This window comes from Zosterops lateralis (genome assembly GCF_965231275.1).
Source record: "Zosterops lateralis genome assembly, chromosome: 3".
Classification (NCBI taxonomy): domain Eukaryota; kingdom Metazoa; phylum Chordata; class Aves; order Passeriformes; family Zosteropidae; genus Zosterops; species Zosterops lateralis.
This window is the reverse complement of record NC_139764.1, coordinates 77499328-77516551: the sequence shown is the minus strand read 5'-3', so window position 1 is coordinate 77516551 and position 17224 is coordinate 77499328. Positions and strand designations below refer to the sequence as shown.

The following is a 17224-nucleotide window of genomic DNA, read 5'->3' as shown; positions in this document are numbered from 1 at the left end:
ATATTTTTACTGTAAAGCAATACCAATTGGACCACCTCATTCTATACTTTCATTCCCTGAAAGAGAGAAAGCTACTTCAAAGACAGTAAGTATGAACTACTTCAGTTTGTAATTAAAGAATTAACTTCAATAGCCCTTCATGCACTAATTAGCAAAATATGTTACTAGAGAAAAAGACAACTTCTTCCCATGGATGTAAAAAATAAAATAAAATCAATCATGCATGTATCTAGAGAAAAGGATCATTCATGGAAATTTTCATTTGGCATCAACATTAAGCAAATATTCAATTACAAAGTTAAGCTCTTCTCTGCTTCAAATAATAGACAAGGCTTATCCTCAAACCTGTTAAAGGAATTTCAATTGAAAAAAAAAATATTCCAGCTTTTTATTTAACTGACCATACCAGAATTTATAAATCTGTACTATGAAAAGCAGTTATCCATTGAAAGGTTTTAGTTTTATCTCAGGGTACTTCATTCAATCAGTACTCTTCAATCAGTACTCGTTCATTTCATGTCATTTGCTTTTCACTTTATTTAAAAAAAAAAAAAAAAAAAAAAAAAAAAAAAAAAAAAAAAGTGGGAGGAAAAAACAACTACACTAAGACTGATTTTATGCCAGTGAAGTGAAACACCAAAATGCACTATTAACAGTCAAACTTTTACAGAACAACAAATTAAGCAAAGTTGTAGTTCATGCCCTGGGTACCTGAGAGAACCTCAGTTATTCTTAAGAGACTTAAACTATAAATCTGGGGAACACAGCACACCAGATCAGAGACCTTCTTGCATGTCTCACAGCTACATTATTCACTTATCTCAATATCCCTGTTTTCCACCATGTACATCAGTCACCTTTACTAAAACATCTGTTTTGAAATAAAGATAATAATCAAATAAATAAATGAAAGAGCAGCCGTTTCCCTCAAGAACACCTAGGACTGCACCATATGGACACTACCAAGTCATTACTTCCTCAAGAGCCTTAGAAGTAGCAGGGGAAAAAAAACCAGCAAGACCAGGCTTTTTATCTCGAAAGTATGGAACCTATTGTATGTCATTAAGAATAATATTATGTATATCATTAGGAAGCTGCCCAGCTGAAGAGGCTCCTACCAGACACGACAGCTTGTGCAACCACTTCTGAGCTGACAGTATGGCATTTCTTGCATTATGCTCTCAATTTTTCAGTGAAGCAGAGATGGTGGAAAATATTCCATTATCTGCTTCTCTGTCCCTGAGACAATACATTGTTCCTTGCAGTAATTATCCTCACAGACTCAATTTATACACGCTTCACATGTAAATGTGTGTTCAGTAAGACACATCATTCCCAGAAGTGACATTTCAAGTACAATACTCACAAGGGCCTGAGTAAGTAAGAAAGTTAATAAAGACAATATGGCTGGAAAATGCATTAGGCTTCTGAGGATCAATATGGAAGATATCTCAGGTACAAAAACACTCCATCAAGAAGGAGCTAAAGCAATGTAGAGTCTCTAATGCTACTGAAACATAATAGGAAACTACACTGATCTATTTGTGAAAAGGCAAGTGAAATTCGCTTGGTCACGGGAAATAGGACAGTCAAGAAAGAAATAATTTCTTCTTGTGGCTATGGTTCTGAAAAGTTTGCCAGCAATAGTCTAGTCCAGCCTCCAAAACATAAATTTATATGTTTTACAGCTCGTTTTAAAACTGGCTCAAAAAGTTCATTAGCAAGTTTACATAATTTAAATTAGCATAGCAACTCAAAAATGTTTTAGCCTTAAACAAATATAACTAAGCCATTTTTAAATCATTCAAAAATTCAGATCAGCTGAAAATAAAGGTGACAGAAACAAAGACATCAATTCACAAAAAGTGTATCAAAACATGATGAAAATTTTATCAAATTTTAGACGTATTTCCATGAGTTGAATAAAACTGACCATGTTTGCTATTTCAAAATATCAAGCTGTAGCAAGAGATGAAGTTCTGCAATATTTTTTTAGATTCTCTTCAAGTTTTTCCTTATATTCAGAGAATGCTATCTCAATACCTTGATTTGTTTCAAAGACAAACAGCTCCCCCCAGAGCAGTCATCAGTCCTATTCTGTAGGTAAGTAATTTCTTTCAAAATGCAACTCCCACATTCAGCCAGTGACTGAAATTTTATTCCTCCTGAAATCCTGCGATTCACCGATCCAGGCGTAAAAATTTGGCCCTGTTTATGAGCAAAAGCAAACAGAACTGAAATTGCTACAAGAATGATACAATATGCTCCTTACCCCATCTAGAAGAGTGTTTGTTAGATGCGTGCGAAGATCTTTACGAAAGGGAAATTCCAGGTTGGATACATGAAAAATGGAATTGTCTCTATCAATCATATAAACTTCATTCTTGCCATCAATCAGCATCATGTACCTGCAAAGGCAGTATTAAGATATTATAATTACAGGTATATCCTCAAAATCTCTATTATTTTGTTTTGTATTAAGTGTTAAAAAAAAGTGATCAGGACAGATATCATTTAAAAAAATAAATATTTTTTTACATTTAAAAGTTTAAACTTGTAAACTAACCAAAGAGATATCCCAGATCATATGATGTTCTCAGCAATAAAAAATGGGAAAAGAAGAAGAAAGGAGGGGACATTTGGAGTTACGGTGTTTTTCTTCCCAAGTCATCACTGTGAATGATGAAGCCCAGCTTTCCTGGAAATGGCTAAACACATGCCTGCCAATGTGAAGTAGTAAAAATTCCTCATTTTTCCTTACATTTATCTCAACCCTTGATCTTTCTCCCCTTCACACTTCTGATTCTCTCCTCCATCCTATTACAGGATGCATGAGCTTAGCTGCTAAAGGAGTTAAATCAGGCAACCTTAGATATTCCTTTCACATGGACAAACACTTCAGGGCTATAATTCTTCAGCTGAGTCCATGTAATGGACTTCTAAAAGCCCATGGAGAATTTTCATAGGCATTCTGCATGGAAAACAAGTTTTTGCTAAGCATACCTCTCTACATGCCATCTTCCCTCAAAACTAGATGATCTGGATGGTCCCTTCCAATCCAGATCATTCTATGATCCTGTAATTTCTATGATTCTGTATCTTACTTCAGAGAGATGCTGAGAAACAGCATGTGCTGAGTTTGAAGACAGAAAAAAAATCTTGTCTCAGGACAGTGAATTACTTTCATGTAGACCCATCTGTCTGGGTCTTATGGTAATATACCTGTCTAGCTTGAATCTGAACAAGTTCTCTGCTTGAGAAAGACATTAAACTGATCCAGATATGTCTCATTTTTAAAGTAGGTTTTTTTGAGGTTTTTTTAGTTGAATGGCTGAAAACTCCTCTACTCTCTCAATTTAATAAACTATTGAAATAAAACTCTGAATGTGGTCCAAACAAAAGAATTCGTCAAAATTCTAATTACTACCAACAATAAGACAGAAAAAAATTTGGTCAAGGATGGACTGACAAACAGAAGTGTTCTATGAGCAGCTAATAATTGAAAATTATTATTGCAAGAACCAAGAGATAACCTCTGAAGGTTTTGGTGAAACTGAATTTATCAGTTAATGAGGCATTTGAGCTGGTTGGTTGGTTGAGGTTTTTTGTTTGCTTGTTTCACTCAAAAAGCTTAAGTTCATGTGCTTAATGTCAGGTTTAAAGTTTTCTCCCAATGACATTTACAAGCATTCATGGAGAATTCTTGTAGACTGCTGGTCCATACATTTCTGAATATTATTTTGAGGTACCATGACCATTTCTATTTTAAGGAGTTAATTAAGGTATTAGGAGATAAGCACTTACACCAGAATAGAGAACATGCCTCTGGGCAGCACCACAAAGGCAAAGAAAGAAGAGCGATGATTTCTCAAACACATTCACTAGAGACAGAACACAGGAACTTAACTGTCATGCATTGCACTGCCCACTGTGAACACTACTTGCTATTACAGCTGTACATTTATTACTAATTACCTCTATTGTGTGAACACCCAAAAGCTCCAATTAGTAACCAGGCCCCATTGTTTTAGATTCTGGGCAAGTACACAAGATGACATGGTCCTACATCAGATGGCTCAATCCGAATGTAAAACCAGACAACTGAATAAAATAACAAAGGCAGAGCAGCAATAAGAGCAGTAACAGAACTGCTCATTCACCTCTGAAAACTACACATGGAACTAGGGAATCATGTTTGATAGCTACAAACATCATCTCTCAAAACTGTCAGTGCAATCACTATAAACAAAGAAATTCTGACAAATAGAGGGTCACAGCATCCATGCAGATTAATCTCACAAGCAGATAAAATATCTAGTCATGAAAATGGTAAAATCTAAAATTTAATTAGAAACTACTTTTCATTCACTTCTGATTCTAAGGCAAGGATTGTTAATAATTCTAATTGGACATAATTATTAACACAATAATTCAGGAAATAGCATGAAAATTTCATTAGCAGAGTGACAATTCTTGGCATTAGACAAACAGATCTCCAAATCACCGACCAGTGTATTAATAACTTGAATCTTTAAGCTTTAAAAAATGTCAACCATCAAACAAAGTTTTCTCTTCAGAAATCAATTATTTTAGCATGCCCAAATAAAGGCACCTGTATCAAAGGCTCGTTTGCCTCCACATATATCCCATATCATGCAGTCCACATCAGTTGGGTGCCAAACGCAAGCTAAAAGAATTATTTCATTAGACTTCCATTTTCAGTTGAGTTTGTTTTGGTGGTGGGTTTTTGGTTTTTTACACAGTTTTGAAGCTGACATGAGCTACACTGAAAATCCTAAGTTAAAATGGAGGTTTCTCCTTTATGTGAATGTTTAGCATTTTTCATCATTAAATCTGAAAGTATATATCAGGAAGATATTACTTAATGTATAAAATAAGGTAAATTATTTGCTGCCTGCCAATCTACTGTCATTGAAATTAACAAACAAGAACAGAACTGCATTTCCCAATCTCCAAATCCAACACTGTACCCACAGGAATGTGTGGCCTTTGCCCTCTTTTCCAAATTATTAGGATTCACAAACTGGATTTGAAAATATTCACCCAACACAGTACCTCACTGCACATGGTGTAGTGCTTGCCAAAACATATTTACCACAAAGCTGATTGCCCATGTATTCACAGAAGTTTTGCCTCCGACTTCAATTTTGTGATGCGCTTTATCTATGTTTAACGTCTTTCTCTCTCAGCCAAAAGGACAGCAACCATCTCAGCAGTAAGCTTACATATGTTAATTCTGTGCCTTATAGGAGTTCAAAAAACTTAAGTATAATATAAAATTATAACACAGCTTCCTCAAACCTTAAGATCCTATCTTCTGAGCTTGAGCTCAGCACACAAGTAATTTTCTGAAAAAAAATCTACAAGTGGCAAATGGATTAAAAATATTGTTTCAAAGGAAGCTTAAAAACTCAGCTCCTCTAGGAGCTTTCTTTGCCCTGCAGTATTTCTTTAGACAGGTTGTATCAAAGAAGATTATTTATTTCGACACAGTGCTGCTGTCGCTGCTTTTTTTTCATTTTCCTTTTTAAATATGCCTGTGTCTGTATTATCACATTAAAGAATGCAAAATACAAGAAATTCCATCACCAACTCTAAGCACAAAATACAAAGCAGCTCTCCATTCCAAAGGGAGTTCATTACACAGCCTGGAATTCACTTGTGAAAGTGCTGCCCTCCCACACAAATAAGCATTACCCAAATCTGAACAGCAATTAGCATCTCTAATATGCTCGCTGACGCAGAGGCAACAACGAAATCCTGCTGCAGATATGATTTTCAATTTCTTAATTTCCTTTTATGATTGGCAGCATTTCAAAACCACAAGTGTGTCTGTCACCACTCTGTAGATGGATGACCTAAGACAAGGGCAAGTCACACGAGTGCTTTCCTTTGGACCCTGCCACTCCCTCCTGGCAAGAAAGCATCAACTTCTGGCCAGATGCATCACTGAGGAAATGGCCAGGAGAATGAAAATTAATGACTGCCCTTTATCCACTGACAGTAGGAGATCATCTATCTGTGACACTAAGCTGCTGCAGTTCCATGTCCTGACCCAAATCCACACTGTGTTGGATTTAGAGTAAGTTTACATTAGAAGAGTTTGAAACTGGCCTGTGGCACACAGTGCAAAAGACCTTAAATGCTGATAAATGAGGAAGGCTCAGCTTGCTTTCTTTTATTAATTGCTCCTGGCACTGGTTGTTGCTTCCAAAGATGTCTCCTTGAGGATGAAAAAGCCTGGTTACAGGGACAGTAACACAGGAACTTACAAGAAGACTTACAATATTATTTTCAACGTGTAAACAAAAGGAAACAATGTCTTTTTAATCACCACACTGACAGTTCTGTCACAAACCACCTTCTCCAAAGTTGCACATGTCATTTGCACACAGCACACCAACCATCAAGAAACACTGCTTGCTACATGCAGAAGCTTCTGTAGAATTATGTATTCAATACTCCAAATTCCAAATATTTTTTTTTAAAAACACACATACAGGCCTTTGGAAGTTAGTCTGCTCTGAGTATACCAACGCTTTGTATTTCTCTCGCTTATTTCTAGGTTAAAGTACACTATCAACAGTCTCCACAGCATTTTAAACCAAAAAAACCCCTTAGATTGTGAGTGACAGTCATTTCCATATAACAGTCTCCAGCACCAATATTTTTCATTCATGACCTGGCATTTTATACTACTAAATATCTTTCCAGTTTTATTATTCTGCTCCTTAGTGAATTCAGTGGCTGATCTCTCTCATTTGTTTATCAGAACATTCTTGGATTCTGTTTCAAAATACTTAATGATAAAGCAAAATTAATATTCAGGACCTCTACTTGTGGCTTTTTATGCATTTTCTTTCAAAACTATCCACTGCCATTTTCTTTCAATCTATTCTTTACCTGCCTTAGAACTCTAGTAATCGTCTTAGCCTCTCTCTCTAACAAATAGAAATTTTGTCAAAGTCCAGAAGCACGTGTCTTTCTAGGTCAAAATCACAATTTTTCCCGCATATGAACTCCCATCAAAATGGCTGAACTCAGAGGAAAACCCATTCCTCATCTATACTGCAGACTGCGCTCCTCAGTCACAGTAATTCTGAGTAATTCTATTAACTCTTGCCCTTAGGCAACCAAATCTGTCATTTAATAAAGAGAAAACTTGCATTTTTGTACTATTTTTACCTCTCATAACAATCATAATGATTTAAATTTAAAGCAAAGCCTTAGCATGATTGATCCAAACTTAGCTTCTAAAATCAAGCCTTTTTTTCCCTTCAGTATTAAAATACTGTTATTAAGCTCTTGTTTAGTACATAAATGTATCTTGTATATCTCTTGCTACACTCAGAAGTACCTGGATTTGTCACCTGTTAAAATGCTCCACCAATTCTCCACCCTTGTAAGAGGGTAGAATTCAGCTTCTGGTTAAATTCCACAATTGTAAGGTGTCTCCATGGGGTGAAATAACCAGTTCCCTGTGCTGCAAAACTGTCTTGGTTAAGCTCTTATTATGGAGGTCAAGACACTCAGCTTGCATTAGGTGTTCAAGTGCGCTCATCGTGACAACTCTGACCAGGCATCTGCAGGAGATTCAGCAGTAACTCAAAATTTTCTTTAACAATCCTGTAGCGATTTTTTTTTTTTAATAGCTGAACTGGGTAATAATTTTTTTATCCTTCAGTTATTAGGAAAATAAAATGCTATTCCTCATATTTTATCTTGCATCTTTCCTAAACAAAATTAATGCCTTCCAATATTTACGTTAGAGTCAAGAAAGTTATCCTAGTTTATCCGTTACACCAACATCTAATTTTGTGAGCAATCAGAACGTTTCCAACATCCAGCCCCATGTTCTGAATCATTAGTTCAAGATACCACTGCCTTGATTCAATGCTAGTACAGAAAAAAAATAACTTTCTTGTCTCATTGATCACCTCATAGATCACAATGGAAGGGCTATGCTTGATTTTGATATTCATAGCATCATTTCAGGTGGAAAAGACCTTAAGGATAATTGAGTCCAAATGTAAGCCTAACACTCCCAAGTCCACCACTAAACCATGTCTCAAAGTGTCACATCTACAGGTCTTCTAAATACCTCCAAGCATTGATGAACTGATCTTCACCAATCACCCTGCTTATTTGAGAACAAAAGATTTCATTTCCACAAGATTTGTTGAGGTGGTATTCCAGATAATGGAGTAACCTTGTCAAGTCACCACTGGAAGTTGAAAGATACCACACAGCTTATACAGCTTTTCTATCTCCATAATTTTTACTACTCATCAGTCTCCTCCACAGTTATCTCACTCAGCATCAAAATCTTTTGTTTATTCTTGCCTGCCACTGCTCTCCTTTAAACTCTAAATGAAAGTTTCCCTTTTCATTTATTCCCCTTGACAATGCAAGGTCCAGAGGAGTTATTCTGTGACTATTATGGGCCTGAACATCACCAAAAGTGAGGCAGTAGATCTGGAGATGACATTTACTACAGAAATCTTCAATATGGCCAAAACTACAGCAAAAAACGCTGCAAGTTTTGATATCCAAAGGGTACCACAGCCAGGAGGAGAAGAGATGTGACCACACTTCCCCACCCTACAAGGTTCTAAATTAACTGTCACCTGAAAAAACTCATATAGCAGCTACTTTCTAGGGCTCAGTGAGAGCACAGAACAGCAGCTGCAGCCAAACAAGCAAATAAGCAAAACAAAACAAAACAAATCAGCAAACAAATAATTAGGTCAGATAACGAACAGAGTAGTAAAAAATACAGAACTAATGTTGCATCCTTATACAACTTTATGTTATCGCCTCACCTGAGGAAGTCTTTGAATAAAGGAGACATGGCAGCACTAAGGACCATGGAAAAATGCATAAGAATTGTGAAAACTACTATAACTTCTCCTAATAAAGTATTGCAGTTGAGACTGAGTTCAAACTTTAGCTTTTTCCATTTTATAAATCTAATATAAAGATGCTTTAATTAATTTAATCGGCAAATTCAAATGGCAAATTCAAAACCAGTGTAAAACTACATTTTCTATCTAAAGTATTATTAGACTGTGAAACTGCTGGTAAAATGAAGAATTTAGCAAGGTTAAAAAAGACTATCCAGTTACAGCGCTTTTCTTGCCTGTCTTCCAGGTTTTAATTAAGTTAGAGTACTGTGGGGATTTTGTTTCTTTATTTTTAGAAGGATATTAAACCTTATGGGTTAAATTTAAAGTTGTCTTATAATCATTATTTGACTTACAATGAAGGGTAAATTAAACTACAACTACTACATACTGAGGAGCTCTTATAGTGCATTATGATGTGATTTGTCTAATGTAAAACAAAAGAATTGTTAACAAGCTAGAAAAGATATTACCCAGTAACAACCCGTATACTAACAGATTAATTTTAAATACCAGGTTCCCTTTGTTTCACCCAAATTTTAATGATGTTAGATGCATTTCTCAATTAGCAACAGGAACACTGTTGAAACACAACTGCATGGTATAATGTTCTGATTACTTTTTTTTAAAGCTGCAAGATGAATGGAATAAACTATATCCTGAGCTTGATAGAACTCCTGAATTGTTTTGTAATTTTTGCTGCTGTTGTTGTTATTATTATTATCTGCACTATTTATTCCAGATATACTTTCAAACTTGCTTGAAATTCTTTGGCTCCATCCCTCTCCACAAACCTTTGTCTGAAAATATCTTAGAGATCTGGGGCAAAATTCCTGCCTGAAGCAACAGGCTAAAAAAAAAAGTAAGAAAGAATAACAAACCAATTTAGCGTTAGATGACAAGTAGGTACATTGCTTCTTTCCCCAAGCAAGTCTCTCATGGAGGGCTGTAACAGAGCAGCCACAAAAAGAGTAACAGAGCTTTGAAAAAGGAGATCCCCTTAACTTGGAACTGATTTATGCCAGAGCATATTCTGGGTCAATTCTGCCTGCATCACCGGCACAAGCCACAGCAGGAACACAACTGCCATTTGTGCTCACAGAAGAGATCAGCTCCAAGAGAAAGGGATGCCCTAGATATCTGTATAGTTCAGCTTCACAGACTGAATGTCATTCTGCCCTGACTGAACATAAGCCGTTACGCTTCATGGATGTGTCTGTAATCCCCCCCAGGAGCACCAGCAGCACAGAATGTACTGTTCCACTATTAAAAGTGGTCTGGGAGAAAGGAAAATAAATAAATAAGCCAGTAATCACTGATACTGGTTGCTTGAAAATCAGATATACATGCAGGCACACCCTTTATCTGGATCTTATTAGAACATTTTAGGACTACAATTGAATATTATTCTAAGATTAGTATTCCTAGCACAAGCTACATAATAAGCATTTTAATGCATTAACTATTTATAAATAAACAAAAGAACTTGCTTATAAGACAATCTGTTTAAATTCTCAAATAGTTACATATGAATAATCAGTTAGTTACATAGTTACATATGAATAATCATTTTTCAAAGAGCCCAAAATTGTGACCATAAAAATTTGTGTGTTGTCAAGAGGCTTCAGAACTGTGAAGTATCAGGCCTGCTCCACAGAATATATTTCCTGTATAGCATCTCATCAGCAGTGCTCCTAAGACAAGGAAGGGACACAAAACCCTTCTTTCAGAGTCCTGACAGTGTTGCATGCACATATAAATGAGAAACCACAACCTGGAGTAAGAATGCTTTCTTTGGCCATTCAAGTCAATTTGGATCCTGATGAGGGATAACAGTGTTCTGTCACCCTATTCATTCATCCCTCTGCATTGACTCAATGACTGTAAAAGGAAGATTTCAGGACATGACGAAGCAACAAAGTGATACAGATAATGCTTACTAATAAATAAATAAATATACCATCACCAGCCCCCTACAAAAAAAAACCACACACAAAACCAGACATATTTTTATATCCAATGCTTCCACGTATTAGTCCAACAGTTCATGACATTCTATGCTGCCTTGTTCAACTGACCATTTCCCAATCAAGAGAGATCTCTCCTGGTTCAAAATTAATAGTCAAACAAAATGAATGAGTTATTCAATAATACCCATAAGTCTGGCTATCAAAACCTGACAGCTCCTTTTCTGCTGTCAAAGTCTGCTGGCCAAAGCCTAGGCATGCCCTTACTGCCAAAGCCTAGATATGCCCTCACTGCTGGTACAGTGGGGAAAACAGGGGAAAAGGACAACATGGCAACAGGTGGAGATAATGAGGCCACCTTGTCCTAGACCCTCCTTACCCTGAGTAGAGTATCTTTGCCTAGAGACAGGGGACATGCCAAACAAACCAGAAGTGTCCTTAACCCATACTCAATTTATCAGTTTTATTTTTACACTCTCAAATGAAAACTCAAGTAAATATTTATGGGTTCTAATGCTGTGGAAAACAGGCAAGTATTAGTGTTATAATCCTAAATTTACTGGCCAACACAACTGTACAGGACAATTATTAAGATGCAGAGCAAGCAACAACTCACAGCTCCTGAACCTCCAACTCTCTAGTGTCAAAACATCATTCCTGCCTCCCCATCCCATCTCCTCTTATTCTCCTACCTAAATGCACAAAATAAAACCATGAATTAGCTATCTGCCTTTTAGAAAATTAAGAGGAATGCTGTATAGAGTGCTTAATAGCTATGAATTGCTCCTTTCAGCAATCATTAGAAAGGCACTTTATACATTTTAATCCTGAAACATTTATGTGATCTTAATACACTTTTGCAGAAGCTTCTGACATTATGTTATCATTACACATTCAAAGTTAAACTGCAGGTTCCTAACAACTACTAGTACTGTAGTTTATAAAATCTATCTATTTAGAGCTTTTAATCTTGACTAGAAGAGAATAAAAGCTTTACTACAACCATTTCAATAACTTTCACAACTTTAGTTTCCAGAGAAAATATATACTCCATCTCCACTTAGATACATTATTCAATGTAATGTCAGTGAGATAAATTCCACATGGATTGCAGCCTCATTCTCAACCAAAATTCTTCCATCTACAAAGGCAGAGGTACAGAACTAGTTTAAAATGGGAATAGATAAAGAATAGATAAAATAATTATGAACAAGGACCACAGGGGACAATGGCATGTAAACAAATACTGCATTCTTTTCCCCCATGACCTTGAAAACTTATCAACAAAACATAGTGTGGAGATTGGGAGACTGGACTAAGAACAGTCACTTTAATCTTTAAAGTAAGGTTTCTGGTTCCAAATCCCTTCTTTAAGTGTCACCTTATTTTGACAATTTCATGCAAATAATAATAGAAAAACCCTTACAACTACTTCTTTGAGACATTCAATGAAAATAATACAAACATCTGAAGAATGGCTGTCCTATGCACACAAATTATGTATAATTACCAGCTGAGGCTTTGCCCATTGCTGATAGTTATATAAGCACAATTGAATCAAACTCATTTAACTTGCAATCAAATAACTTGGGCTAAGACCAATTGTTCACAAAACCTGTCACTCCTATTAAAAAAATCCATTTGGTCCTGAAGTCTATTTAACACAGGCCCAACCCTGGAATTATTTCCATCCTTTAAAATTTCCCACCACTGAAATATGCTACAGCCACAGAGAAAGAGATACAAAACACTACCAACTAATGGTGCAAAACTGATCAATATTTAAGTCTATTTCTTAAGTGAGGAGAAGAAGGAAAAGGAAAGGAAGGTGTGGTTTAAAAGCACCCAGATGTTTTCTGTGTGGGTTCTTCACCCTATCCTGGCCTATGATTAGGAGGCCAACATCCCTTCTTACTCCAAGACCACAAACATGTATTAACCCTAAACATGACCTAATGACAAGACACTCAAAACACAATTTATAATAATTCACTTTCTCAGTAGCTATATGGGTCAGAAGACAGTGTGCCCAGAAAGAGAGTATTCATAACTTGAGAAATACTCCTTTATTCATAAATGCTTTGTTGCGATTAACAGCCCTTAACTTTCCTGCTAACACCATTTCTGAAGATGTCTGAAAATCTCAACTCCCTACATTTTTCCCCGCTCCTCTAAATTAGAGAATAATGCACTAACAATTGTGCAAAGTTGTATTTCAGGAACCTTCTACTACTGGGCAGAAAATTTCACATCCATGAGAATCTGGTCATGTAATTTGTACAATCTGAAAATTAATCTATGGCTTATTTCTCATTCCCAATAGTCTCCTTCAAGTTGAACTCCACATTAATATCTTTGCTCCCAGGAGACAAGCTTTCCATTGCAAACCCAGGACACTCCAGATCTGCTTTCATGACAATCTGGTCTCTTGTTCTTAATAATGAGTTCTCAAGTGTATAGATTTGGGATTTAATTGGATTAGTACTACTCTCCAATCTTCTCTGTCCTCCTTATTATCTCAATTTTTTTCTCTTCTCTCTCAGGGGTAATAGTTTTTCCACAAATCTATTCAAATATCTTTTTTTAGGCATTTGCAGACAGGCAACCATTTTGTTTCTTTGACACCTAATTTTGAGCTAATACCTTTTACCTCCTAATTTCTAAACCAAAAAAACCATCTATTTCTCAGTTTTCTCTTTTTTTTTAAGAGTTGTTCTTTAGCAGTGATGATTTTTTCACAATTTACTCTGGACCAAATGACTTTTGGATAACTTCTCATATTAGGAATTTGCAATTTCTCAGTTATGCATGTAAGCTTCATCTCATCAGGTAAAGGATCAAAGAGTAGGGAAAGAAAATTATTGAGCCATGGAAATCAGAGAGAAACTTCAACCTTGTTTTCATGACATTTGTAGAAAAGTTATCTTAAAATATACTGAGTAGATTTCTTTCAAGTAAAGGTCACAAATATGTTTCTGAAAAGGCTGAAACTGCAAATAATTTTAAAGTTCTTAATAAAAAAAAATTCCTTCAATTTCTACAAAAAGCTGAACTAAAAAAATCCCAGGAAATTATCACAACTTTTATAATATAGTAACTAAATCAAAATAATTATATTTTATATAAATCAATACTCTCAATACAATGTATCTCTATACAGATATATTGAGTGATTGATACATTCAAGATAAATCAAATTTATTTGATTAATGAACAATCAAAAAAAATGCCCATCCATTTTACCATATAATTAAGTGTACATTTACTATTTTTATTTTGTATTAGGATAACAACAAAAAGTTAATTACTTAGGCAACAGGCCTTTCTTTTAATGTAAATGTAATTTGCTAAACATGAAAGAAAAAACCAACTTCACAGATGTACCTAAATATTTTGTTACAAACACATTAGACAATTAGCAGCAATTCTCAAAGAGCTGTTTTCTTCTGCATCTACTTAATTGCATTTAGATATCTGCAAGCCATCAAAATTTGCATGAATATTTTTCAAATTTAATAGCCTTTGGCAAGAACTACCTGTTCTGCATTTTTTAAAATAGCTGTCTTAACATAATTGAATAGCCATAGTATTATGATCATATTTATTATTTTTCACTAAAACTGCATGTGTACAAATGTGTACACAAATGTACAAATGTGAAAAATAAAAAAGGTACTCACAGAAATGCTGGAAAATAACATACTCCCCTTAATAGGTTCCATTTAGTGCAGGTCAGATTTTACCATTGTAAAACCTAGTCCTGTTTAATTGTTTTGATTTGAATTATTCCACAGCCATCTTTAAGCTTTTTATTATTCTTAGTGGTAGCAGTCTCTTCTTCTTCAGAACTGGTGTCTCATTACTTTACCCTGCCTGAACATTTGGCTCCACTCATTAGAACAAGCATCTGCTACAAACAGTATTAATGAGATCCATATGAAGGGATACAACAAGCCATTACCCACCTGGGCTAATCATTTTACAGTACAAAGCTGATAAAGCAGTGTCATCCAGCAAGGCCTGGAACATACTGTTACAATTACCTTACTCAGTAACTACTGTTTCAGAAACACAGCACTGCAAAATTGGATACATTTGTAAAGATGTATATACCTTCTAGCTACTGTTAACATACAACATATATTTCATCTCAACAAAGCTAAAAGGCATGATTTTACTAGTGGGAAATTTGCCCTTTGGCTTATGAATAGATTAGTATTAAAATTATTTATAAGACACCAATAGTTTGATTACCGTTCCAAAAAAATGCAGAGAATTTACACCAAACCAGTCAGAATACCTGCAGAACTCAGTGATTTTTATTTAAATAATAATAATTTAAAGCAATATGATTTTAGAAGTATTTTTCTCCAAAACAGCTTGAGCTTGCATATAGTATTTATATACAACCAAGTAGCTGGTACAAAGGAAATATTTCACTAAAGAGTGGCAATGCTTAATGAGCTTCACAGATCTTTTAACTTAAAGTTCATTTCTCTAAACCTAAGATATTTGGCATTCACAAACAGGAGGGGAGAAGTATTTGTTCACACTGCATTTTTCCTTTTGGGACAAACATGCTCTAGAAGGAATGCTGGAGCAGAACCAGGAGGTGGGCCCTGCTGGGCCCTGGAAACCAGGGACAGAACAACCAAGACCTCAGAGAAGGCACAAACTCTTCAAATCACAACAGGCTAGGCTAAGCAAGGCTAAGTCAAAAGATATGGAACTCAGAGCTCCAAGAGAATGGAGAAGGATCAGTTTTGACTCAAACCAGACTCAGAACTCACATAATCACAAAAATATGTAAGATACTACTCCAGGAAATTTCTCCAAGATATTTTATAGAACCGCTATCAAATAATTTAACAAATCAATTTCACATTGTTAAGTCGACATTATATGAGAAATAATACCCTTTTACTTAGGGAAATACTTTTTCTGTAATTATGGGTAGAAAAATACAACAATGCTAAGAAACCAAGAAAACATGCACTGGGGGCAAAAAATCCAAACAATGGTAAAGGAACAAACAAACAAACAAACAAAACAAAACAAAACAAAACAAAAACAAAAACAAAAAAAAAAAAAAAACCACCACCTCAACAAAATGAAAACCAATATAGCTCTTAAAAACAGGACAAGAAGTTCAGCTCCAATTGGAATCTAGGATTATTAAATGCTTTTGAAGAAAAGTAGAAGTCCTTAGTGAAGTTACTGACACTCCATATCAGTTAAGAGAATGTATAAAAAAATGCCTCAGTCATGAAACTTCTAGGAAAAACTACTGCTGCAGAAATAAAATACAGGTATTGAACAAACAGTGAAATTCAAGAAGTTTGGCTAAATTGAGCAAATGTCACTATTAACTAAAATAAAACTGTTTCATTTCAGTAAGAAAGTATAACAGAAAATTATTACTTATGCATCTGCTTTTCTTTAAGTCCAATAGGGTCGACAAAACAACAGTGCTTTTTAAGCAAAGAAAGAGAACAAAGCAACAACAACCCAAAAAAAAAAAAAAAAATAAAAAAAAAAAAAAAAAATAAAAAAAAAAAAAAAAAAAAAAAAAAGGCATGCAAGCCTAATAATATTCTAATAGGCAAGGTCTAGACTGCTGCATCTAAACCACTTTAACAGAATAGCTTCAGAGATATTTGATGACAGGGGCTCCATCTCCAGGTAATGTAAGCAGGGAATCCATAAATGGGTCTCCACTAACTGATGTCTTAATATTAAATTCAAGAAGGTCACGCCTGTCAACACAAGCATTCAGAATAACTAATGAAAATCTGTTTAATTGCATATAGAGTCTGGATCACTGGAGAACAACTAAATAATTAGAAGCATGTCCAATGTAAAAATGATCATAATAATTTTTCATTGTTGATTAGGATACAAATCATGCAAAGTGTCTAAATGTCCAAATAATAGCTCAGGTTTTCATCTTTAATCTCTCTTTCATATTACTTAAGGTGAATTTCATTAACACCAGATCTCTGTAGCTCCATTTTCTTCTCTGAATATATCTATCAGTCTCAGTAGCTTCATAATATATTACCAGTTATTATGTTTTGAAAACATTTAAAAGAGCTATTTAGCTCCTTCAGTTTTGTTCTTCATCCGTTCTGTTTTCCCATCATTCTAAAACTAAAACCACAGAACAGAATGTTCAAAATACTGAAAATTTCTACAAGAAATTAAATGTACACTTTCATTTTTTTCACAAAGTAGTCTTTCAGGTACTCTACTGTGCTCTGTATAATTGCTTTAGTACTCAGAATGTGGGTATTCCATCCACACATTTGAGTAAGAAAATGAGAATATTACATA

The 17224-nt window shown here is 35.0% G+C and overlaps 1 protein-coding gene across 2 annotated transcripts in view; it reads right to left on the bottom strand.

Moving 5' to 3' along the window:
- The window catches only part of RNGTT (RNA guanylyltransferase and 5'-phosphatase), a 171126-nt gene that overhangs the window by 126335 nt on the left and 27567 nt on the right, over positions 1–17224 (bottom strand). For both annotated transcript variants that reach the window (XM_083857734.1, XM_083857735.1), the window contains exon 9: positions 2273–2408. In XM_083857734.1, the coding sequence (XP_083713860.1) occupies positions 2273–2408 (136 nt within the window). The remainder of the gene's footprint in view (positions 1–2272; positions 2409–17224) is intronic.